General features: G+C 38.8%; 2 protein-coding genes across 9 annotated transcripts in view; both read right to left on the bottom strand.

Annotated features, from left to right (window-relative positions):
• The window catches only part of SUGT1 (SGT1 homolog, MIS12 kinetochore complex assembly cochaperone), a 241,438-nt gene that overhangs the window by 106,345 nt on the left and 107,943 nt on the right, over positions 1-27,150 (bottom strand). The gene's annotated exons all lie outside the window — the stretch shown is intronic.
• The window catches only part of ELF1 (E74 like ETS transcription factor 1), a 132,675-nt gene that overhangs the window by 15,078 nt on the left and 90,447 nt on the right, over positions 1-27,150 (bottom strand). For 7 of the 8 annotated variants that reach the window (XM_069068632.1, XM_069068635.1, XM_069068630.1 and 4 more), the window contains 4 exons: positions 16,827-16,874; positions 4,409-4,583; positions 4,053-4,160; positions 3,144-3,308 (listed from right to left, as the gene is read on the bottom strand). In XM_069068632.1, the coding sequence (XP_068924733.1) occupies positions 3,144-3,308; positions 4,053-4,160; positions 4,409-4,583; positions 16,827-16,874 (496 nt within the window). The remainder of the gene's footprint in view (positions 1-3,143; positions 3,309-4,052; positions 4,161-4,408; positions 4,584-16,826; positions 16,875-27,150) is intronic. The other variant, XM_069068636.1, reaches the window with a different exon arrangement.

The raw sequence follows: 27,150 nt of genomic DNA on the forward strand, positions 1-27,150 counted from the left end.
AGAGAGAGAGAGAGAGAGAGAGAGAGAGAGAGAGAGAGAGAGAGAGAGAGAGAGAGAGAGAGAGAGAGAGTTTGTTTTACAGATTTCAAAGACTGATACTTTTATCATTCTAGAATTAGATTTCTTATTAGGCTTTATTAAATCTGCATTTTTCTTTGAGGCTTTACTTGTAGATGTTCTGAAATCATTCTCTTTTTCTAAGTTTGCATTTTGAGCTTCTTCTGTCACCACAGTAATTCTTTATAGTCAGGGTTCATCCTCCTTGACTTTGGACTTTATATTTGAGATGGGCTCTGTTTACTTCTGAGGGGGGTAGGGATAGAAGCTGAAGAGGGTTGTCTGGTCTAAGCTTCTGCTATTTTCACAGTCTGGAGGTCTATAAGTTTTTGGTGCTTCCAAAGTGGTGTGATCCCCAGGAGAGCTCTACAAGGTCCTGACTCAGGTCTAGGTCTGTTGGTTGTGTGTGGTTGAGTTTCAGTAGAATGTTGCTCAACTCAGTCATTATTAGCCCCATGGGAGGTTCTGCAGGTTCAGAGTAACTGAACTGCTTGACTCCCCTTTTGTCTCGTCTTTGGTTATTCCAGTGCAGGCTTAGTGCTGGGCCAAAAGTTAAAACTGAGACACTGCTATGCGCCTGGGTGCAGAACACCATGGCTACATTATCAGAACATGTTTTGTCCTCAGAACTCAGCTAGAACCCTACAATCCTCTCTAGATTGGTGACCCAAGTGGGTGATGGGTGACAGCTGCAGATAGTACCTGTTTACTAGTTCAAGGGTTCCCTGGGATCTCTCTATCCTAATGCTTACTGCTATTGCCATCATTGTGGCTGCCACCACACTACACCCCTGGCCAACCCCCAGCCCAGCAGACCTATCTATCTTCCTAAGCTGCCATGAGTTGGAAAAAAATGATTTACTGACTTTTTCTTGGCTTTCCTGAACAGAATTCAGTCTGGCACATTTTCTAAGTTGTTATGGAGGAATTGTGCTGGGAAAGCTATGAAAAAAATGCTAACTAGCCATGTGATCTTAGGCAAGTCACTTAACCCCAATTGCCCATCAAAAAGCAAAAAAAAAAAAAAAAAGCTATCATTCTGCCATCTTGACTCCACCTCACTGCTTCTACTATTCTAGAGATCAACAATTAAGATGTAACAATCATTTTCTAATATTAAAGATAACAACAGTTATTAATGAGGGAAGAGAAGGCAACACTGCCATGGTCTCTGTGATAGTTTGAATCAGTTAATTCAAACATTTTGTTTGCTGGTAAGCATGATGTAGTTGATTGGGATCAGGCTTGGGATCAGGAAGACCTCTTGTCTCTGACACTATGGGCTTGTCAGAGGGAGGTAAGGGAAACAGAATGTGCCAGGTGGATCAAATTACCATCACTACCTCAACTTCCACCTCCCCTCAGACCCTGGTGGCAGCACCCCAGGACCCAGAACCCAATAATCCTAAATAGAATGCAGTCCCACACATGCTTCCCCACCTGTTGCCACTTCCAGCCATCATATCCAGGGAGTCAATACTTGTGAAGAAGAAGCACACTACTACCCCACCAACCACTATCACCAATGGGCAGGAACTCCAGAAAGAGCTCCAAAAGACAGGGAGAAAGAAGACATTTTGTTCCGGGTGCCACACAGCTAAAAAGGGGACAAGAAGCAGAATGAACTTAATCTGAGTGGAATCTGAAAGACTGGTCAAGCTCCAGGATTCTCTTACACAGATGCCAATAAAAGGAAAGGCATCAGCTAAGGGAGAGGATGCAATAACGGGATAGTTCAAAACCACAAGAACTATTTCAGAATAATCTCTGTTAACATTAAGGACAAAGTTGATAGCATTACCACAGAAAATGCTAACAATGATCAGCCCTTGTCTGCTGCCTTATTTATTACAAAAAGGAGAAGTCTCTTATAAGATATGCTTAAAAAAAATACAAAACAAAACCATGTACCATGCCTCTACCCAATCTTTCAGTTTCTCTCTATGTAGATTAAGTAGGTTTACATTTATATCAATATGCTTATAGTCCGTGTGATTTTGGTCATAATTCCAGCCAAAACTAACATACTTTTCTTCTTCTTTCAAAAGATTTCAATTTGGGGGCAGCTAAGTGGCGCAGTGAATAATACAGCACCAGCCTTACACTCAGGAGGACCTGAGTTCAAATTTGACCTCAGACACTTAACACAAAAACTAGCCATGTGACCTTGGGCAAGTCACTTAACCCCAACTGCTTCCCCCCGCCCCCCCCCCGAAAAAAAGGGGAAAAAAAAGGTTTGAGTTTGGCATTCAATTGGTCAGGTAGCCATCTCTACCTCTGAAAGATTTTAGTGTGACTTAATAAATTATGGGAAAAGCCTACTCAATAGTTTCATATGACTTTAACCTGCGGTGTGCTTTGAAAAAAAAAAGTCATTGGCATGCAAAATCTTATTTAGCAGCATGCCTCAACTAGCAAAAGGCAGGGGCTGAAGAAGGTACACCGAGTGAAAAACTTTTCTAATTTTCCATGTGGTAAACAACCAGCCTAATTATAATCCACCCATCAAAACTTTAATTTAAAATATTTTTTTAATTTTAAGAAGCATTTTGTTGATTTGTCTTTTTAAAATTAAGATGCACCACCAGTACAATGCTTGAAATGATGGGGTTATAAGGCTCAACTCAACAATTAGACACTCTTAAGAATATAAGAAACCTTAAAAATATTTTTAAATAAATATTTTTTTAAATGAGCCAGTGGCAGAAAATGCATTACCAAGTCAGATAACTGTTCTCTTATGAGAAAAGCAGAAAAAATTAAGAATGAAAATCAATGGAAATCAAAAAGAGCTATATAAGGTCATTTATAAGAAAGAAAGACAAAAACAATGACAATTGTCTATATCCTATCTGAAAGAAGACTCAAAAACCAAGTGATAATGCTGGATTACTGAGTCAAACATGAATTTAGTTATCCTAACATGTTTGTACCAGTACATGACTAACAAAGAAAACAAACAAAATTCACATTTCTTTTCATTTCTGGAATCTTACTTCTGAGCCAATGTTAAGGAAGAATTTAGAGTTAAGTAAAGAAGTATATAACACCACAATGAAAAGTTTGTCAAAATGCTTTAACCTCACCTTTCTTTCTCTTAGGCTGTTCTGGTATGGTAGTTTCTGGGGATTCTACATAGGTATCTTGAATTTGATGTGTTTCCATCACTTCAGGAATCCCATCCAATGTGACAGAGACATGGGTAATGGGCGCAACGACAATCTCATCCTCAGATGAAGCAAATATATTAGCTAAGGGAAACAAAGTAATGATTATCTCTAGAGAAAATAAAGGCCAGTAATTTTTATTTCCATAGGAAAAACTATCTAGGATGAAAAAAAATTATAATTACCAACTTAACTTTCCAAGCTTCACTAATATCCTTGCAGGAAGGCCTGAAGTACATAATAAAGCATGGCAAAAATGATGCAGTAAAGTGAAAGCAGAATGTTATAAGCAGAATTTGGATATATTCTCCTATATGGTATATTACCTACATAATGACAGCTGTTTAAACAAATTACTACTAACCCTACAAGAATTATGTCCATAGAAGCCTATATTTTTATATATTCAGCAAAAATAGGAATTCTCTACCATTTTTCTATTGGGACCTTATGATACACTTTTCTCAAAAAAAAAAAAACAAGCAATGCACATGCAAGACACTGTCCTAGATAAATTTAAGGCATGTTAAAAGGGGTACCACAATTAACACTGTGTTGTTCTATAACAGTCACCAGAGACAGAATATTTAGAGGAGGACGGGAAGCAGGGATAAGCAAATAACAAGAAAACAGTGAATGTTTCTGCCTTTATTTAAAAATAAAACAGATATTTATCAAGCACATGATATGTATGGGGAAGACATCATGATAGAGGAAAAGGATCCAGTTAATGCATTTAAGTAACTTAAAATTCTGCTGGAGACAAATGCTTTTTACTAAGGCTATAACTCACCTACACATAAACTCTTACAAGACCTAAAAACTTACACATTCTTTTTTCATCCAGCATTGGGCCTGGGGAGTCCATGTTGAGGAGGGCCTCAGCAGCTTCAATTGTTTCAATCGTTTCATCTCCATTATGGCAGGAAGCTTCAACTACAGGACAGGTAAAACTGGCTTTAGACCATTCTTACCTTATAAAGTTTTATAGGATGCTTATTTCTTGTGTTTCTTATTTCTATAAGGGAATATATTTATGTATTTACTCCTGTGTAACTTAAGCCATAAATTATGCTGGAATTGTACACCTACCCCAGTGTTATCCAAGCTTTTCTGATCACAAATCAAAATCATAGAATCTACCCTTCCAAAACTACAAGGTCTGGGACATTAGGGTCACTCACCTGTAAGAGTAATATCATCATCATCAATAATTTCTTCTTCAGCAACATCCAATGAACTCTCAGTAATCATATCGCTAGGCTCATCCACACAGGCTAGACCAGCATAGCCATTGAGAATATCTGCACCAGGAACATGTTCCACAATAACAGCCGGAAAAATAGCGGGATCACCAAGCTAAAACAGAAAACAATAAACCTTTTAGAAAACAAGAATTGACAATCATTCATTCTAATTTTGCTCAGTAAAAATTAAAAGAACACTTTAAAAGCAAAGATCAGTTTAGTTCTGCTGTTACCAGCCTACAAACTATTCTAACTTCATTCTAACATTCCTTCAGCCAATAAGCCTTTACTGAGTGCCTACTGTGTGTCAGGCTGCACTGTGCTAAGCACTGAGGGTGGGGTTATAGAAAGGAAAGCAAGACATTCCCTGCTCCCAAAGAACTCACCCTCTAATGGGAGATACCATATCCAAATAACTACAAAGACACTGCATACAGAATAAATTGGAAATAATCAGCAAAAGGAAGGCACTTTGGAAGTAAGGGAGATCAGGAAAGGCTTCCTGTAGAAGGTAACATGATGCTGAGACTTTAAGGAGGCCAGAAGGTAGGAATGAGAAAGGAGTAGGTATGGGAAGAGCATTCCAGGCATGGGGACAAGCAGTGAAAATGCCCCCAAATTGAAATACGGAATGTCTTGTTTGAGGAACAACAAGGAGGTAGGAATCACCAGATCGGAGAGTAAGTGTGGGGTGGAGAGGGAGAAAGAAAGGAGGAGTGTAAAGCATAAGAAGACTGGAAGGGGGAAAAGTCAGACTATGAAGGGCTTTGAAACAGGATTTTGTATCTGATTCTGGAAGTGACAGGGAGTCGTTGGAATTTACTGAAGAGAGGAGGTGTCAGACCCAAAATTTAAGAAGATCAGTTTGGCAGCTAATGGAGAAAGGAGTTAAAACAGGTAAAGGTTTATCTCTGGGAGACCCAGAGTAGGCTAATATAATAGTCCAGGCATGAGGTAGTGAGGGCCGGTATTAGGGGGATGGGAGTATCGAGAAGAGAGAAGGAAGCTTATATGAAAAATGTTTCACAGGTAAAATCAACAAGATGTGGCCACAAACAGGGTACAGGGGTAAGAGAGAGCAAGGAGCTGAGAATGGCACCTAGGTTATAAGGCCAGGTGACTGGGGAAATGGCAGTACCCTTGACCAGTAACAGTTTAGTTCAGAAAAGAGAGTTTAAGGGAAAAGATAATGAATTCCATTTTGGATGGCATAAGTGTAAGATGCCTGCAAACGATCCATTTTAAGATATCCCATAGACATTTGGAGATGTCAGAGTGGAGGTCAGGAGAGAAGCTAAGGCTGGACAGATAGATCTTAGCTTAGATTCATCCATATAGAGCTCCGTGACAGCTGATGAGAGAAGAGGGTCAGTATGGAGGCTGAACAATAGGCTGTGTTCTGATCATCAAATTCCAGAGTTAATGTGAATTTGTGGGTGTGCAAGATGAAGGATAAGACTGTCTTTGTGTATGGCTGAGGAGAGGTAGAAGGGTAGGTCCTGTGAAGTGAGAAGGGTGTTTGAGGGAACATCAATATGCATGCTAAAACCTAGTGCTTTTAAGAGCAGGTGTTAGAAAGGAGAAAACGAATGAGCCTGGCACTGGACTCATTGAGGGAAGGTAAACAAAAACTGCCAGAATTTTGATTGGATGTTAGATACAGATTTAGTGAACCTCAAAGGAGGAAAGATTACTGAGGGATGATGGTAGTGGTGACATTGGAAGTGGCAATGGGGAACACAGAGTACTCCAACTCCTATACTTAAACTAATGAATCAGAAAATGAACCAAAGTACGACCAGGAAGAAAAGCGTGGTCATGAAGGTTCAGGAAGGAGCAGTGAGAGATCTAGCACCTTCTAGTTCTAAATCTATAATTCTATGGAAATGTATTCACCTCAAGTTTTGTCAAAGAGAAAGGGAGAGGTCTGTTCACATGTATTTATCAAGTTAGATAACATGAAATAGAAAGAAAAAAAATTATGCTAGAAATTCAAAAGATTTAACATTCAAGAAAGAAGTCAGAAATGAAGTTCATCATCTTGCACGTTTGTAAACAAAATACATCACCGACAGGATGAATTACAGATACTAATGCAAGGAAGCACATTTGACCTTCCAGGTATCACTGAGACATCACGAATGGGATCATTACTGAAATATGCCTCTGAAAGGATACACCCTATTTAAAAGTAGTAAAATATATAAAGGTGGAGTGAGGCAGAACAGCACTGTACATTTTAAAGCAATTTTAATCTACTCTCAATCAAGTAAGGAATTCTAGGAACAGGAGCAGAGAGGAAGGGGGAGGAGGGAGAAGTATGGATGAATGAAAAAAGCATTTATTAAATAGTCAAAATTTGCCAACCATGTACCAAGCACTGCATTAAGGTTAAGGGCTAGGGGTGGCTGGGTGGTGCAGTGAATAGAGCACAGGCCCTGGAGTCAGGAGGACCCGAGTTCAAATCTGGCCTCAGACACTTAACATAAAACTAGCTGTGTGAACTTGGGCAAGTCAATTAACCCCAATTGCCTTACCTCCCTCTCAAAAAAAAAAAAAAAAAAGAAAGAAAAAAAGGCTGGGCGGTGGGGGTGGGGGGATATACAGAAAACTGAGATAATCTCTGCTCTTTCAAGAAGGGTAACAACACAATATAGAAAGGTTTGTCTACAGATTCACAGAAAGGTTCATTTAGGGTTCAGACCTAGAGGAAATAGCAAAGCGCACAGTCCTTAGCATTCAGCTGCAGGGTATATAGTAAAGAACCAGTAATCAGGAGGAAGGAAGCTATTTGGAGGGCACAACCAGAGGGCTGGTGGGTCATTTTCAGGAGTATGGAAGGGGCAAGGAAGATGGTATGGCGTCGAAGTCCTTAAAGAATAGAGGTAGCCTGGTGGTCTTCCATACTGCTCAAAGGATTACAGCTGATTAGTTCCCTGTTCCTTGAGACAACATGAGCAGTCATATCTGTCCCTTCCAAGTGAGGGGAGGGGTAGCAGACCTAAGGGTTGGAGGAGAGCTGATACTCTGGGCTCCTTCCAGCAGGTATAAATATGGGAGACTGGCTTTCTCTTGGAAAATGGAAAAGGGAATGAGGGGTATATTGGCATAAAGGGGACATCTGGGTGAGATCTCAAAGGTGGGAAGGATGATGAATAGCTTCTGGGTAAAGATTAACTGAGGTAGAAATATAAACTATATTCTCATCAAAAGATACTATAAGAGCATCTGAGAAAAAAAAGGGGGAAATAGATGAGTTAAGGAAATATGTCACAAGCCTGACACACAGTCATGATATAGTAGAATATAAAAATGACAGTAATAATAAAAACTACTATATTTATGTACCTTTTGAATGTTTGCAAAGCACATAATATTCCATCGGATCCTCACAACAACCCTGAGAGGTAGGTCCAACTAGAGAAGCAGGGACAGAGGGCATCAATTGTCCTTCTGAATTCTCTTCTTATCCACCAAAACGTGAGCATCTAACAATAGCCTGGCTTGCCTTAATTAAATTTTCCGCCTTCAAAAGGTCAAGGAAGAACAGAAGAGAAGTTATGTCCTAGAACTGATCCTCACCAATACAGAGGAACCAGCTGTTCAGGTAGAAACAATAGGAACCTTGTGAGATAGAGAAGAATCCATCTCAGAATCTGTGACAGAGATAAGAAGAAAGGCTAAGTTAGTGTGACATTAATCCTAGACGTTGGAAGAAGAGATTCCAAAGGCTTCGTGTCCAAAGACATGAACACAGAAGGGACAGGAAGAGTTCAGTAATAAAATTCTAAAGAAGACACAAAGAGAAACCCATTAAAAAAATACTTCAAGGGGAAGCTTGAAGATTAAGAGATCTATATGAATGCTTAAGCAATAAATTGGCCAATTTAGATTTTTTAAAAATACATGTAAAAGATGGAGCTAAAAAAAAAAAGAAAAAGAAGACAGAGTCAAGAGGAGGCAGTGCAGAAAGAATACAAAGGAATAGCACAGCAAGGAGAGCTAAAATTAAGATTGAACCGAGGGTGGAAAGGCATGAGAAAGATAACCAAAGGCTGAAAGGGGCTTTCATCTAGACTTGTTACTGAACCAGTCTAGGGAACTCCCAGTGTGGAAACTCCTTCCACTGATGCAGATCAGCCACCTACTGAAGATGCCTGGGGCAGGGCGCTGAGGAGTTAAGTGACTAGTCCAAGGTCACATAGTTAATGCCAATAATTCACTTCAATCAAGGCACCTCTTTTGTCTATATTCAGAAAAAGGAAAAAATTGGAAAAAGATATAACAGGCCATAAATAAGAATGCAAAACTACTCAAATCTTGTTTATTTGGTATTTTTTGGTGGAGAATAATTTCTCGTAGCTGAGTAGACCAAGCAAATGGCCTAGTAGGCAGCAAAACTCAAGAACTCAAGATAAGTAGGAAGATAAGAGTACTAAGTTGCCTTTGATAAGTTTAAATCAAACTCACCAGAACATCCCAAGAATTCTAAAAGAATTAGAAGGTAGAATTGCTGAAGAACTACCAGTGATCTTTAAAGAGAGTAAAGAATAAAAGAGGTAGGTACCACAGGGTTAGAGAAAAAACAAATATCTGGGGGGGGGGGGGGGGATTGTCCAGTGCTCTTACTCACTGCACCCCCTGGCAGCCGGGTTTTTGTTTTTTAAATAAGAAAGAAGCCTTTTAAAAAAACCCAAAAACCTTCAGGCCTGTAAACATACTTATATAGTTCCTATAAAGAACCAGTTAACAAACATTTTAAAAAGGAAGCAATAAATACAAAGAGCTAGTATGACTTCAAAAACAAATTGACAAATCTAAACTTATTTCATTTTTTATAGAATTACTAGCCTAGTAAAACAGGAGAATACTATTATTTACTTGGGTTTTAAAAATACATTTGACCTCAGATGTGTCCTAGAAAGTCTTCTTTCTAATCCTTTCATGCTGTTCTTTCATACAAGAACAAAAGATTTGGGCTAAATGATGGCCCATCTTAGAACTGAAGAGACAAAGAAGAGGCAATAATATTAATGGCTTACTGCACTGAACAGTCATGTGGAAGGCCCCCAGGAATCTGTCCCTGGAATTTTGCTGTTCAGCATCTTTTTAAGCATGACTTTGGTAAAGGCAATTAACTTCTTATTATATATGGCAATGACACAATGCTAAAAGAGTCAGCTAACATGAGGAATGAGGGCCACAACAAAAGATCCTGATGGGTTAGAACACTGGGTTAAAGCATGACATTAAACTATGTTCCCATTAAATTTCAAACCTAGGGGCGGCTAGGTGGCACAGTAAATAGAGCACTGGCCCTGGAATCAGGAAGACCTGAGTTCAAATCCAGCCTCAGATACTTAACACAAAACTAGCCATGTGACCTTGGGCAAGTCACTTAATCCCAATTGCCCTGCCTTCCTCCCTCCAAAAAAGCAAAAAAAAAAGAGATCTCAAACCTTAAGTTTCAGGAGGCAATTCCTGGGTTTAAGTCCCATCTCTGACATTAATGCCCCAGTCAACCATCTGAGACTATAAAATGGGGGTAAGAAAAACCCACAAACCCAAACCCAAAACAAACAAACAAAAAATGTTACAGTTCTATAACATCAGAGGCAGGGCAGCTAGGTGGCACAGTGGATAGAGCCTGGAGTCAAGAAGATTTCAAATACAGCCTCAGGTACTTACTAGCTATGTGACCCCACTTAACCCTGCTTGCCTCAGTTTCCTCCTTTGTAAAATGAGTTGGAGAAGGAAATGGCAAACTCCAGTATCTTTGCCAAGAAGAAAACATCACATGGGGTCACAGAGTCAGATACAACTGAAATGACTGAACAACATCAGAGGAACTTTCCTCATCAGGAGTTCCCAATAACAATGCAATCACAAACCTAAATCAAACAAAGGCAAAAAGAATAATAATAATAATAATAAATTCAAGACAAAAAAATCAACTTCACCAGAGCAAAATGAGGAATGTGAAACTGAGTAGCAATCAATCTGAAAAAAGACCTGGAAGATTTAGTGATATGAAAATTCAATGTAAATCAATCGAGATGAGATGTGGTAGCCCAAGAGGCTAATGCAATCTCAGGTCAAATTCAAGGACAAAGGAAATGACAGTCCAGTTACTAGCACTACTGGAGAGTACCCAGGCCTACTTAGATCACATTGTTCTGCTCTGAATGTTACACCTAAGGAAAGACATAGCTAAAATGGAGGGAGTGCAAGATGGTGAAGAGCCCTGAGATCACGGCGCATGAGAAAGGGGATATTAACCAAGAGAAGAGGAGTTGGGATTTGTTAGCTGTCTTCACCAACCTGAAGGCTTTTCATTTGGAGGATTCAACTTGGCCTGCATGGCCCAAGAGGGATCGAGCTGGGAGATACAGTTAAGAGTTTTGGTTTGACTAAAGAAAAACTTCCTAAAATTACTATGAAAAAGTCAAATACTCTGCCTGCCTCTGGAAATGGCAGAAGTCTTAAAGCAAAGGCTGGATTAGGTAGGCAAAGTTAGCTACAATTGTTATCCTGGCTTAAGTGCCGTTCATACTTGGCTGTCACTAACAAGTAGCAAGGAAGTTATAGATAACGAATTCCAAGTCTATGGCATTCATTGACTTCTCTTATTGCACAGAAGAGAATTCAGATCCACAACTTAAATCTAGAAAGTACATGAGTCCACAGCTCTATATACTATACTAGTATCCCCTTAGTAAAAAGTTCATCATCTTTAAATATAACAAAATAGAAATGCTTTTTAATCGTATAGCATGCATTCAATTATTCATTCTCCTTGGCAGAAAAGTGGTTAAGATGCAGGAAAGTTCATTATACCCTCTTCATCATTATTTATGATTCAACAAAATTTAGGCTCTTTAAATTAGCATACATAGTATTGACAAGACCAGATTTTGCACTTAGGTTTAAGGTGAACTATCATTAATCTAAGAATATTTATAAAGAAGCCATTTTGCTACCTCATCCTTTCTGGCCAAGATGGAAGAAAGAAAATAATAAATGAGTGTCCTCTTTCTATCCCATCTTTCCCAGAGCCCCTTGTCTTCGAGGTTTCCATCACCAGTTTTTGTCCTACCTATATTCCAAGTATTACATTGTAATATAGGTGCATCTAGGGACAGGACAACTAAAATTCCTGCTCATTTGATTCACTCATTCCTTTCCTTTTTCTGCTTTTGCATCCCCTTCTGAGATTTCAGGGAAGTAGAGATGAAGTATTCCAGTATTTGTCCTGTGACATGAACCAACACTGCAGGCAACTATCCAATACCTCAATACCTGGGCCTACAGACACCGAGATGATGATCTGCCTGAATTCTGGTAATTTTCAAACATGTACTTACTCAGCAACAAGACCACAAAACTAGAAACGTCTCTATAACATTCAGTATACTTTTACAAATTTGAGGAAAGATCAACATTCCAACTACTGCTCTGGAGGTCATTTTAAATTCAAACATGTTTGTACCTGAAATGACTAAAACTGAAAGAAACATGTAAATCTCCTAACTAAAAATAATTTTTTTAAAGCATCATACACACCACATGATATAAGCAAAGAAAACTAGGCTTAAGCAAGTTGGAAATTTGGGTTCAAATTTGGTTCAATCCCATATCAGTTTCAATTTCCTCACCTGTAAAATGGGACTGATAATATTTGCCTTTACATATCCCTATCACAGAGCTATGAATATGCTTTGTAAGTCACTCAAGGCGATATCAATGTGATTTTTTTTGCAGCGTGGAAGGCTGGCCACCTACTTGTGTGACTTATCAGCATGGAAAGTCCTCCCTAAGGTTTAGATAAGGAACTCTACAGAAACTTACAGATAAGAGTTTCCAGGGATATCAAGAGATCAAGTGATTTGTGCCTCCCCTCACCCCCTCATTGTAGGCTCAGGACTCAAACCCATTACAACATGCAGCCTCTTCAGTTATTAATATCTTATTTTATAAATTTGAGCACAGAAAGTTTTCTAGTAGAGTTCTCCCACTATAAAATACCTGAAAATACCCCAGACTGAATTTTAGGTGTTAGCACCTTAGATAGGTACTTAATGTTTATTAACTGACTTACTGAATTTATCTTAAAGCCTATTTAAAAATAAAGTTTCTTGAAAGTTACCTAAGCTCCATGCAAATGCTTTTTTTCCTTTAAGTAACAACTTAAATGTTCTATCACAGATTTTCCTGATCCTCATTGCTTCTGCTTTTACTCCTGTCAAGGAAATAGCTGTCCCACTGATAGTTAATGGCAGTTTCCTCAACTCAGGACACAAAGAAGCCTGAAAACAGTATCTTCTTGGCTGACACACAAAGGAACTGTTTTCCACAGAAGGATGAGGACGAAACCTATGATTTCATTGGTTTAGTGTACTCTCCTGTGAAGAAGCTCCCTCTACCAATAGCACCTAATTTGCTACTCACAGAGTTAGTAAAAATAAAACATGGCTAATAACTAACTTAAAAAAAAATTTGCAAACCGTAAGATAAATTTCCTCACCTTATTCAAAAGTGCTTTCTTGAGTGAAGCAAATAACTCCTCATTCTCCTTGATCTCTCTATAGCTTCTGACACTTTTTCCCCCTTTCTTCCTCTTTTCTCCTAGTTTTCCTTCTATCTATCTGACAGCTCCTTCTACATCTCCCTTGCTGGATCCTCATCTAGATCATGCCCTCTAACCACAGGTATTCCTCTGAGTCCTATGGTCTCTACTTCCTCCATACAATTTCACTGGGTGACCTCACCGGTTCCAAAGGATTTAATTACCATCTCTATTTCAATGATTCTCAAATCTACCTTCCCTGCCCCCAACTTTCTGCAGATCTCCAATATTACATCACCAATTGCCTTTTAGACATCTCAAACTGGATGTTCAGGAGACATTTTAAACTCAGTACATCCAAAACTGAACTCATTTTCTTCCCCCTAAACCCTTCTCCACTATTACTTACTGTAGAAGGAAACACTCTCCTCTCAGTTCCTCAGACTTGCAACATAGGAGCTGCCCTCAAATCCTCATTGTCTCTCACCCCCCCCCCCCCCATATCCAAGCTGTAGTGGGAGCCTGTTAATTTTTCACCATCTCTAAATTTCACCTTCTCTCCTCTGACCTTGCCCCTACTCTAGTATAAGCTCAAACCTTGACCACTGCAGTAGCCTGGGTGGGTCTGCCTGCCTCAAGTCTCTCTCTACTGCAATTCACCCTCCATTTAGCTAGCTATTAAAGTGATTTTCTTCAAGTTCAAGTCTAATCATGTTACTCTCTACTCAATAAACTCCAGTGGCTCCCTATTGCCTCCAGAAGCAAATACTAAATGCCCTGTAAGGCATAAAAGCCCTTTATACCCTAGCCCCTTCCTACCTTTCCAGTCTTTTCCTCCTTCCTACTGAATACATACTCTTCAATCCAGTGACACTGACCTCCGGGCTGTTCCACCAATAAGACACCCCCCCCCCCATCTCTTGGCTCTGGGCATTTTTTCTGGTGTCCCCCATGCCTGGAATTCTCTCCCTCCTCTGCTCTGACTACTGCCCTCCCTGGATTCCTGTAAATCCCAAATAAAATCCCACTTTCTACAAGAAGCCTTCCCTAACCCTTAATTCCAGTGCCTTCTCTCTTAATTATTTCTCATTTATCTTTGTTTTGAAATATATGTGGTTGCATGTTGTCTCTGTCATTAGACTGTGAGCTCCTGGAAAGCAAGGACCGTCATCTGCCTCTTTTTTGTATCCCTAAGTGCTTAGCATAATGCCTGGCATACTCAGCATACACTTAATGTTTATTGATTGATCCTTTTTCTACTTTCTCTTCCACTCTCCTGACACACAGTGTAAGTTTCTAAAGTCGCTGCTAGGTATAAATCTAAACAGTTATCCCTTCCACATCTCTGGGCTTAGGGGCACTGGAATCTGGGAAATGCGAGTAAAAAATTTTGACACTCCCTTTATAACAGAGAAGTCTGAATTTTTTCTTTTTCTTTAAGGGGTGTTTACCTTACTGTAAAATTTGGTTTAAGTATTTGGTCATAGGCTCTGTGTTGCCTGTGGCTTCTGCAAAACTCCCAAGCAATTTCCATTTAAATTTTTATTCTGACAAGCAATAGATGGAGACTATGATAGGCAAAATTACGACATGGAAGGGATAACTGTAATCCTATAATTATCTGTATTCTCTCTGGACTTCATTTCCCTCATCCATGAAATAAGGAGGTTGGAATTAAATGGAGACTATAAGGTTCCTTTTCCAGCTTTAAATCCTATGACCTCAAATTCTCATTCAAACAGATAATGCCACAATTAGATCAGTTCTCTTGTAATACAATGGAATGAGGAGGAGGAGGCCTTTTTTTTGGGGGGGGGGGTGCTTTTGTTTTGTAACAATGGCAGATTTATCTGCTCAATTAGGTTTGACTTAGTCTATTATTACAACTAGCATTCCTGTGACACACACCCGGTGAAAGTAGGAGGAAATAGTCTGGAAAGCATGCTGGCAGAGAAAAGCAAAGTCTGGGATTAAAATTTTGCAACAGACAAATTTCAAACAGCACTGAAATACTGTTTATGTTTATTATTTCCAAACTCAAGAGGAAGCCCAATGCAGTGGAAAAGAAAGTACAGCACTAGAGTTAAGAAGCCCTGGTCACTGATAGTTTCTAGCTATGTGACTAAAGGCAACTCACTGCATTTCAGCGTCCTAGACCTGGAAAACTCTGTAAGTTGTCTATTAATAACAGATGAGTTGGCATCAGAGGCAGCAAAATTGGAGACCATCCCAGTGTAGTCAGAAGCAGATTATATGTAAGTAGGCATTATTTAAAAAATTTTGTAAAAATGCAACTCGTATAATATTACTTTGTGGTTAAGTCGATATGCAGTTCATATAGATTGACACCAACGTTCTACATCATAAAAGATAATAGACACAAGGAATGCTTTCCCATACACAGTTTAAAATCACAGGTGCAGATTTCCTAAAATTCCCTAACTTACCATTTTTTCCAGATGTAGTATATTAATAATATACTACAACAAGTGGAAATGCAGGAAAAACCTGGAAAGACTTACACGAACTGATACAAAGTGAAGTGAGAAGAACCAAGAGATCATTATGCACAGTAATAGCAATACTGTATGATGAAAAACTGTAAATGACTTAGCTATTGTCAGCAATATAATGATTCAAGACAATCCCAAAGGACTAGCTCATGATGAAAAAAAACTATTCACTTCCAGAAAGAACGGATCTTGTCTTATACAGACTGAAGCATACTATTCTCTCTCTTTTTCTCTCCCTCTGTCCCCACTTGTTTGAATCTTCTTGCACATAATGACTAATATGGAAATGTTTTAAATCATTGCACGTGTATAACCTACATCAAATTGCCTACTGTCTCAGGGAGGGGAGAGGGAAGGAAGGAAGGGTTAGAATTTGGAACTCAAAACTAAAAAAAAATGTTGAAAATTGTTTTTACATATAATTATTTTTTAAAATGTTTGACAATATAGAACTTTATTTAAACTCTTTCTCATTTGAAAAGAAACTAAAAGATAGTTTTTAAACACACTGAAAATGAATTTAACAAGAAATCAAGCCATGATATACAGGACAGATATGTTTTACGCAAACTGCATGATAACTAACACTGGTTTCCTTTGTCACATGTAAAAAATCATAGAAAACAGTTAATTTTTTTTTTTTAAAGATAAAGTGAAAGATCAGTTAACCAATAGGAACTGCAGAGTGGTTTTGTTCACTTACTCAATCCAGCATAGGCTCTAAGAGAAACTATGCATGACCCTTCCAACTCCACTGAGTAAATAAATTTGTTCCCCAAACATGTGGAAATAAAAATGCTTGAGAGCTGACCAAATAACTTGTTAGGTTTTGCCCAATTTCTCTAGCAACAGAGCTCAATATGGTATGTGAATGTTGTGTAACTTCCTGTCAGTATTCTTTATGAAGCAACTTAAAAGGAAACATCTATTTATCCAGGCTTTCCCTTAAAGCGCAAAGCGAGCAGAGCAGTTAATTACAATTACTTTATAATATAGACCCCCCCCCCCATGTCCTTTGGACCTGTGTGTTCTCTTCAAATTACAGTATCCACTCTTGATAAAGACCCTTTACTTTACATAACATAAAACAATTAGAAAATAACTTGTTCTTTCTCTAAACATCAGAAGTTCCTAGGACTTTAACAATATATTAGCTAATTGTAGCAAATGCACTACATGAAAACTGGATATAATACTTTCATTGTTTGATTATCATTGTGGCAACCAAGCATATAAAACTTAACTTAGTTTCTAATTACTAGAATATTGAACTTACAAGGTTTTCCTTATCTTCATCACAGCCAGCATTCATGAGCTGGGATTCCTATGTAATAGAAACAAAAGTCTTTTCAGAGGAAGTATGATCAAACTATCATATACAGTTTATTAGCTATGCTCATTATTAAATACTGTACAGTCTTTAACTCCTCTATGACCAGGGTTCCGTTTTGTGGGTGTTTTTAGTTTTGTTGGGGGGGTAAGGGGGAAGAAGAATGGAAGGGAATGCCCTAAATTTCCAGAGATCAAAAAGGAAAATTAAGTTTTCAGACAAAATCACTTTCATAACCACAAACTTCCCAAATCCTTTTAAAGGTCACAATCATTATACTTTCAAGCAAGAGCATTATTGTCAATTAGCTGAGGTTCCCTGTGAGCATTTTCTATTTTAAGAGGGGGAAAGTTTGGGGGATTTCATAATCCACATAGTCAACAAAATGCAACATTTCAGTACCTTGTCTATTAGAACTGCAGAATGACAGAGCAAGAAGGAGCCTTAGATCACCTAGTCCAACAACTGCCCTGCCTTTACACACAAAGATAGAGAAGTAACATCTTGCCTGAGATGACAAAATAAAATTCAGATCTTCTCAGTCTCATGTTCTCTCCAACTACACAGAATCAGAGACAGAAAGCACTTCAGAAGACCTCTATTACAATTCATACATCGACAGGGATCCAATCCCCTCTACAATATATATGGCACAGGAGCATTCTAGCCTTTGCTTTTAGACTTTCAGTGAGGAGGACCCCACATTTAATTCCTAAGAAATCCATTTCACTTTTGGACAGTCCCAATTGTTACAAAATATTCCTTTACCGGGTGGCTAGATGACACAGTAAATAGAGCACCGGCCCTGAAGTCAGGAGGACCTGAGTTCAAATGTGACCTCAGACACTTAACACAAAAACTAGCCTTGTGACCTTGGGCAAACCACTTAACCCCAATTGCCCTCCAAAAAAAAAAAAAAGCGAAAATAAAACTGAACAAAAAAAGTATTCCCTTATAAGAAGCCTAAATTTTGTCTCTTGTCGACTTCTACTCATTGCCTCTTCCACATGACCATGCTCGAAATTTTTGAAAACTATCCTGTCCACCCCTCATCGCTTTCCTCTAACCTAAACATCTCTAGCTCCTTCAATCAGGTTTTGCCAGATAATGGGATCCTAAAGTTTTTAGGCATGAAAGTATATTAGTAAATCATTCCAATAGCAGGGTATAGAAAGTTAAGAGAAAAGAAAAAAAAGTAGAGACAGGGAAGAATCCCAGTTGATCCACATTACACGCAACTAAAGGCACGTCAAAAACCCCACATAAATCTATTATTTCCACTATTTTTAAAACAAAGAATTTCTTTAAAATAAAAGCAAGATTGAGTCTTTTTTCTAAGTCACCATGGAGGCAAGTATATCAGCAAGCACCCCAAGTGCCCCTAGGGTTGCTGCCAACAACACAGGTTCTTGGATCTGCTTTGATAAAGGAAAGCAACTCAAAATGGGTTAACCAAGCTTACTTTAATCAGTCAAACATATATTGTTACCTAGTTCAGGGGGAAAAGGTCAGCACTCCGAACTTCAGAGTATACAGAGAAACAGATCAAGTAGACAGATTTCCAAACTGTCCGACCATTACAACCATACCAAAGCAACATCTGGGTTTTTCAAGGGGGGGGGGGGGGGGCGGCTCTCAACAACTGCTTCCCAGAGTCTCATCATATCAAAACACAGAACACTTCTCCAAGTAAGCCCCCAAAACAAAGCTATACATCAGGGCTTATATAGCCTTCTCCTGGCTCAGAGAATGTAACAACTTTCTTGACCCACTGGCCAATTAAAAAGTTATCTACTGAAAAACAAGCCTCCCACCCCAGGTTCCAGGTGCACTTTAGCCTAGGGGCAGGGAAGATCTTTAAATTTGCATTTCCATTACAGCAAGATGTGAGTTCATGTTTTGACTTTGACACACAACTGGTTGTGTGACTATATTAACTTTAAAGTGTGATCCAGACAAGTTCCTAACACTACAGGTTAATAGCAAAGGTGCCAAACAGAAAGTTAGAGGAGTCTTCTCATCTATTACTAAAATCACTGCTCCAAGTTCCTATTTTCTTCTCCCACTGTCATCACATAGGAAAAATGGCCTAGGGACAAGTACCCTGAGAGAACTATAAAAAAAAAAAACAACACCAGAAAACACAAAAAAAAAAACAAACCCAGCTTCACAATAGGGCAAAATTAAGGGTATTTAATAAGCTGGTGACTTATTCTTGAGCTTTCTGTAGCACTTGACTCTACTGATTACTCTCTATCTACACTGCTGGTGTAGATGTTATGACTTCTCTCCATGGGGTTTCATCATACTATTCTCCCCCATTCTGCCTTGGTCACCTTCTCTGGACCATCACCGTGTCACACCTACCCAAATAGCATTACACTCCAAGGCCCTGAGAATTCTCTCTCCATTCTCTCCCTTGGTGACCCTCAGCTCTCTTGGATATAACCTCTATGCAGATGATTCCCAGACTTAATATATCCAGCATTAGTTCCTCTTCTGATCTCACCAACTGCCTGCTGGGAATCTCAAACTGAATGTTCAAACTGGATAGGCATCTCAAACTTAACATGTTTAAAAAAAATTTTCACTATTCTCACCCTGCAAAACACCTGTCTCTCCAATCATTCCAATTTTTACCAAGGTTACCACCATCCTTTGGGTCATCCAGGTTCTTAACCTTGGAGGCACTCTCCTTTACTCCACTTATCAACCATTTGCCACAGTAGCACCTCTCATATAGCTCCCCCCTTCTCCATTTCACTCAATCTGGGTTCTAGCCTTCATCATCCCTCCCACCTGGACTACTGTGATGACCTCCTAAACTTTCTTCCCATCTCATCTCTTTCCTCTCCTATCCACCTTCCACACAGCTGGAAAAGTAATTTTTCTAAAAAATAGATCTGACCATGTCATTACCCTAACTCACTCCAGTGGCTTTTCTACTACCTCAAGGATCAAATACAACCAACTCTTTTTGTCATTTTTTTAAAGCCCTTCATGACCTGCTCCAACCTGTCTTTCCAGTCTTATTGTGCCCACTTACACACTACACAGGCTAACCAAACAGGCCTTGCTGTTCTTCATATACTCTGTGCCTGGCATGTAATCTCTCCTTATCTCCCTCATTTCAAAGTTCTTTCTAAACTCACCTCAAGTGCCACCTTCTACATGAAGCCTTTCCTGATCTTCCCCAAGGGTGTATAGTGCCCTCCCTCTACTCCCATCCAATAACTTGATGTTTATTTTGTGTATATCATACAATTTTTTGTCTCCCCTAACAGAATATACATTTTTCAAGGGCAGGGTCTGTTTCGTTTGCCCTTTTTGTTCTCATACCTAACACATAGTTGTCACCTAATAAATGCTTACTAATAGACTGGTTGATGTCCTTGTAACTCACTATCCCTAGGACTTTACAAAGCACTGAAATAACAATCTTTTAGTAACAAACCAAGATATACAACTTCATAATAAATTCTACACAAAAACTATTCGTGTTTCACTGAGGTACTAGAGTGGTCCAAAACTCAAAACAGAAACTGGGGCCACAAAACCATTCACAGAAGCCACCAATTAACATTCTTTAAATTTTATTGTATTTTTATTTATTCTGTTAAATATTCCCCAATTACATCTTAATCTCAATTCAACTGTACTCAGAAGAATCATCCAAAATGGGAGTATTTGACATCTCTGATGTAGGTTTACACCCCCAATACCATCTGGGGAACAACACAGTGGAGAGAACAGTCTGGGAATCAGAAGATCCAAAATCTAATTCTGGGTCTGCCCTCCCTGACCAGCTGTATCCACTGGACAGTAAGAATAGTTAGCATTCAATGTTTTACTTTAAGGTTTGCAAAGGAGGGGCCGCTAGGTGGCACAGTGAATAGAGCACAGGCCCTGGAGTCAGGAGTCCGTGAGTTCAAATCCGGCCTCAGACACTTAACACAAAAACTAGCCTTGTGACCTTGGATAATTCATTTAACCCCAATTGCCCTCCAAAAAGCAAAAAAAAAAAAATTTTTTTTAATTAAAAAATAAGGTTTGCAAAGGGTTTCACATATAAACTTAGTCCCCCGTAATGCTAATGCCTTGTCTCTAATATTACCTCCAAGTTTAGACAGATAATCTTTTTTGCACACAGTTGTTTGCATGTTGTCTCTCTCCCCCATCAGGTTGTACGCACCAGAGCAAGGAGAGTTTTTTGCCAGTGTTTAAGCACAGTGCCTAACATGCAATATGCTCATTATAAATACTTGTTGATATAAATTCACAATAAAAAAAAAGGAAAAGAACAGCTCATGCTTTACCAAAGAGGCCTGACAAGAACTTTATCAGTAATTTTATTAAGTAGGAAGTAAAATGAGGCAGGTACCTGAATGAAGCACTTTATTTATATCATGACTCCAGGAAATAAACAACCTCATAACAAACATCACCAAAACAGTGATAGAAGGAACTCCATCATGTTAAACCAATTAAGCACAAGCCAATAAGCACTACAATATTAAAGGGGAGTGCTGCCCTATGACATCTGAGCTGCCCAATTAATTAAAACTAAAACTGACAAGGTTATGTATGCATTCCAAGAACTATGTCAGCTATTCTCAGTAGGCCAAAGAGAAAATTAAGAAAAACCAAAGCAAGTCAGGAAAAAAAGGGGTTATAGCACTCTCAACTGTTCAGAGTACTCTATTCCCAACCATTCTAGATGGATGGAAGTTCTAGTTATCAGGGTTCACTGAAACACGGGGAAATAAATGCACATGATAGCTCACAGAATTTGCAAATTGAAAAGGACCTTAACAACCCTTAATTCCAAGGTCTTGTTCCCCCACTAGAATGTCCCTGATAACATCTGACTACGTGAAAGGATGAAAAATTCACTACTTGAAGACTAAATACTGGCATGAGACTGACAATTAGCAAGAAAGGAAAGGACTTTGAAGGAGTTCTAGAAGGATACTCCATTCTGGACTAATAGTTATTATATGAGCTAAAAACTACCACCAATTAGTCCTAATTCCATCTTTTGCAATAACACAGAGCAAGTATCCTCCTTCTACATAATGGCCTTTCAATGAAGAACACAATCATAAACCCTCTCTGCCACTCCCAATCTTTTATCATGAATAAACATCAGTAGTTGCTTCAGTCACTCCTAAGACATGGTTCCCAGGCCAATAAAGTCAGTGACTTCTAGATATATTCTACTCTCTCAGCACTCCTTTTAAAAATATGGTGTCCAGGTTGGAAGATCATATGTAGTATAATTAGCACAGAGTAGAGCAAAATTATCACTGTAGGGATAGGTGATCACATGTGGAGTATGCCATGTACTGTCAGATTTCCTTTAAAGAGAAGGGGGAGGGGAGGAGGGAGGGCAAGAGAGAGGCCTCACTGGGGAGAGGAGGCTTATCTATCTGGAAATGCAGGTGATATAAAAACAAGAAACATAGATAAAAAAAATTTAATGCAAAAAAGAGCGTGTGTCAAAAATGGGAAGGGGAAGGGAATAAGTATGTAAGCACATTACCTGCTAGGAACTATACTAAATGCTTTATAGATATCTCATTTGGGGGGGGGGGAATATTCCAGATATAATCTCGTTAGCAGAAATTTTTAAAAGAGAAAAATAATATTCCAGATAATATCTAATTAGAACAGAGGAAAGCAGATTTATAACCTCCATGAAACAGATACTACTGTTTTACTAATATAGAGTAAGCTTAAGTTAGGATTTTTAATAATTGCATTTTAGTTTGTCCTCTGTTAAAATCATGAAGTTCTTCTTTCATATGAACTACTGTTGAGCTATCTTTTTCATTCTATACTGATTTATTTAAAACCTAAATACATGAACTTGAAATATGACATGAGTAAATGAAATAATGCTGGTGTCAGTTTAGCTCTAAAACTCAGAGATCCTTCCCACCTCATGACTGTCATACAATGTGTTCTCTATTATCTTTTCAATTATGTGTCATTCGTGGATTGATTAGAACACCTTCTGGGTCATAATATTTGTATATGTGATACATGCCCTTTCTAGGTCCATAAGCCGTAAGTTTTATTAAGGCAGGAACACCTTTATTTTTAATCAATGTTTGTTGAATTGAATTCAATTATCTTTGTTACCTCTCCACCTGACTGTTACACATGCACATAGGAGTACTTAATTAAATCATCCATTCAACACCATTTATCAATAAAAGTACTTAACAGGATAGGGCCAAGGGGAAGAAGAAATCTGCATCATACTAACAGAGACCACCCTTCTGGGTGACATTACTTTAAGTGCCTGTAATAAATGCTTTATGTATGGTTGTTCAACCATGTTACAGAAGCACTCAATTCTAATTAGCCAAACCACATTTCCCTATTTCATCCAAAATTACATCATAAAAGGCTATGTCAAGTGATTCTGTAAAAGCAGGACTCGATACATTTACAATCAATATAACTGTAGCTAACTTCTGAATATAACAGCCTATGACAACATGAAAGGTACTAATTAGAATAAAATATATAATACTAGAACTATCCTGAACATAAATTCACACCTTTTTATTTTATTGAGGGTACTGGAGAATACTGCAATACAAGTTATCAATTAATTCTCTTTAAACAAACATAAGATGGAAGAGAGTATATGGAACCATAACTAATTCTTTGAAATAAGAGTTTTCTCCCAAGTAAATCTTTTATACAAACTGATTTGTCATCTGTCTCCCTCATAAAAGATTATAGAAGAGGTACTAGAAGAGGGAGTTTCCATAAGCTTTTCAGTTCCTTTTATTCAAGGCACATGCATCTATTTCCTCTGATTTTTTCTTGCCCAAATAGCAAGTCAGTCAATAAACGTTTATTAAGCACCTACCTAGTATGTTCCAGGCACTGTGCTGTCAGGGAAACAAAAAGAAGCCAAAAACAGTACCTGCCTTCAAGAATCTCACCATTTAATGGATGAGACAACAAGCATACAAATATGTACAAACAAGCTACATCCAGAATAAATGGGAAATAATTAAAAGAGGGAAGGCACCAGAATTAAGAGGAGTTCAGACAGATTTGCTGCAGTATGTAATTCCTTCAAGTAATCTGGGAGAAGGTAGGACCTACCAACATTACAAAAACTCATTATAAATTTTCAAATTAAGATGCTCACTCTTTTTACTTCCCAATAAGAATGAAGATATAATTAAATGTGGCTTGATGCACCTGATCTGTTTTTCCAATCGATGCAGCTGATCCCAAGTTTGAAATAAGCAGCATTCATTACCTGATCTAATGATAATCATATCCAAAGACTGTTAATAAACAAAACTTTACAAGATTTACTAGAGAATGACTTCATCTGTTCTTATATTAGCAACACTACTAATGCCCAACTGAGATGAGTTAAACCAAAAAATGCACCATCTGTTTCTCAAATGGACTGCAGACCTTAGGACTGAATGTGAGTAAATAGCAGGAGACAAGAGTTTGCTTTCAGCATCTTTCTATCTTTCTCTCATGGTTCCTCCAACTCTTCTTATTCCAGCAGTTAACACCATGCTTCTGTGTGCTCAGTCACCTACAACATGAATTTAGCAGCTCCTCCCCGGGCCCCAAGCTGTGTGATCCCTCATTTCCCTCCCTCGATTAAAAAAAAAAAAACTTTGTCTCATCACCTAATTACTCTGTTCTCTATGCAATACCAAGTAATAATTAAAAAGAGAAGTTACCTGATTTATTAAGTGGGATTAGTTTGGGAATATAACGTTCTATTACTTCAGAAAGTCATAAAGGAATTATCCTAACATAAGGAGTGACTATATGAGAAGGGTCAGCTCCTCCACATTCTTTTGCCAAGCTTTTTTTTTTTTTAAAGCAATCGGGGTTCAGCAACTTGCTCAAGGTTACATGGCCAGTTATTTCTGGGTGTGGTGCTGAGTATCTGAGCCCAGATTTGATCCAGGTCATCCCAACACTGGAGCCGGTGCTCTTACTCACTGAACCACCTGGCCACCCCTAAGCAATTGGGGTTAAGTAACTTGCTCAAGGTTACAAGGCCAGGTGTTTCTGGGTAGGTGCTAAGTGTCTGAGCCCGGATTCGATCCCCCAGGTCATCCCGACACTGGGGCCGATGCTCTTACTCGCTGTGCCACCTGGCTGCCCCAAAGTTTTGTTAATAATACTGACTCAATTCTAGTTCTCTATCTTTCCAGGCTCCTAAGCCTTCAACTAGGGGAGTAAGAACTAAATGACCTCTAACAACCTTTTCTGCCCTAAATCTACAATCTTATAGATCTATGATCTTCCTCATTAGAGACCTTTAGCCCCATTCACAAGATTCCTCACCCAAGCATACCCTTCTGCTCACCACGTTGCTTGCTACCAACAAGAAAGACTCCAAGTGAAAAGTAATAAGGGCCTGAACCAAAGTGGTTGGAGTATAAGGAGAGAAGGAAATCCAAGGATTCTGAGAGTTGCTCACAAAGTCAGCACCCAGAACTCTTGAGTTAGAACTGCAGAGCAGAGCCCCTAGAGCTGATCCTGGCCTCAAACTCAATCCAGGCCAGCACAAACAGCCTCCCACAGAACAAATCACAGACTCGGTGCCCTGCCCAGGAAAGCAAAGCATGTGTTGGGAGGAAGGGAGGGCAGGGTGGGGGTGGTTACCCCTAGGGGCTAGAATTACAATCTCAGCCTCAAAAGAGCTCTCAGCTAGACCAGTAATGCTGACTTACTCAGAGCAGATGACTGAAGAATAATAACTAAACCAAAAAAGATAAAGCACTATTATGAGGCTTGGGACGCGCAAGGCACAGACCCATAAGAGGAGCTCCAAAACACCTACAGGTAAAGCCTCAAAGAAAAGGCCGCTACACTTTCAGATGTACTCTTATTAATGCCCAATTTCAGGCACCTGGGAGTCACATTATAGTTTCAGATACACGGTCAATTTTTCTATACTATTATATTTTTTCAAAATATTTAACATTTTGGTATCTATCCCCATCCTCCACAAATACACAGTTCATGAAAAAGTTGAAGCTTCATGCAGAGTTTGCAAATACCAACAAGACACTGCTACTATTATTACACCCACTATGTGCTGGGCACTCTGCTAGGTGCTAGAGATAAAAACACTAAGGTGAAATAGTGCCTACCCTCAAGGAGCTTACATTCCAATGGGGAAGACAGCATACAAGGATCCATGCACGCATATGCATGCACACACACGTACAAAGCAGATTGGGGGGAACCACTACCAGCTGAGTCCCAGGAAAGATAAATTTCAAGCATGGGACGGTCATCTGTGGTGAACAGTAAAGCCTGGAGTACATTTAAGGAAGTAATATATAAGAAGACATGAAAGGTAGTTTTGTTATGAAGATCTTTAAATGCCAAACAGAGGAGTTTATACTTTACGCTATCTGTGCAGTTGGGGGAGAGGGAGAGAAGAGAGAACATAGCCAGATTTTCATCCTAGAAAAATTAGTTTGCAAACCTGAAAGTTGGAGGGGAGCTGGGAGAGGATATAGGAGAGAGCAGATTGGGGGAGGGGGTAATGAGTGAGATCGCTGTTTTGGGGTGGTGGGTAGGGGAAAGACAGAGAGAAAATTTGTAACTCAAAATCTTGTGTAAATGAATGATGTAAACTAAAAATAAACATAGAATTTAATTTTTAAAAAAAGAAAAGAAAGATTACTTTGGCAGCTATACACTAAATGGACTGAAGAACACAGGGACAGAATTGTGGAGTCCAAGTTAGGATAAGAGTATGATGGGGTGGTGGTGGTGTGAGGATGTATGTATGCAAGAGATATTATGATGGCAAGTTTGATCAACTAACTGAATTCTGGTGGGCTGAGTAACCTCAGGAGAGGAGAATGATAAAGAAATTAAGAACCTAGGTGAGTGGGAAGATGATAGTCTCTAGAAGAGAAATAGCTAATAGGGGGGCTTGGAGGGGAGACAGCAGCATTTGCATAGCATTAAGAGCTTGCAAAGCATTTCTCATCTCATCCTCACAACAACCCTGTGAGGTAGGTGTTGTTATTATCCAGACTACTTTTTATAAAACACCTGTAATTTTAGAAAACTGAAAATTTCTTCACATAACATGCCCTGAAATAAGAAAATAGATTCCCCAAGCAATTAAATGAATAGAGATTTTAAAATACATTTAGATTCATGGTCTTAAAGGGAATTTCTTACATTTAAAAAAAAAGGCAACAACCTTAGGTTAAGATAGAATAATAATGACATTAGTATC

The sequence above is a fragment of the Petaurus breviceps genome, unplaced genomic scaffold (genome assembly GCF_028583685.1).
Source record: "Petaurus breviceps papuanus isolate PSGF00001 unplaced genomic scaffold, PetGlider_PUasm1.0 90769, whole genome shotgun sequence".
Classification (NCBI taxonomy): domain Eukaryota; kingdom Metazoa; phylum Chordata; class Mammalia; order Diprotodontia; family Petauridae; genus Petaurus; species Petaurus breviceps.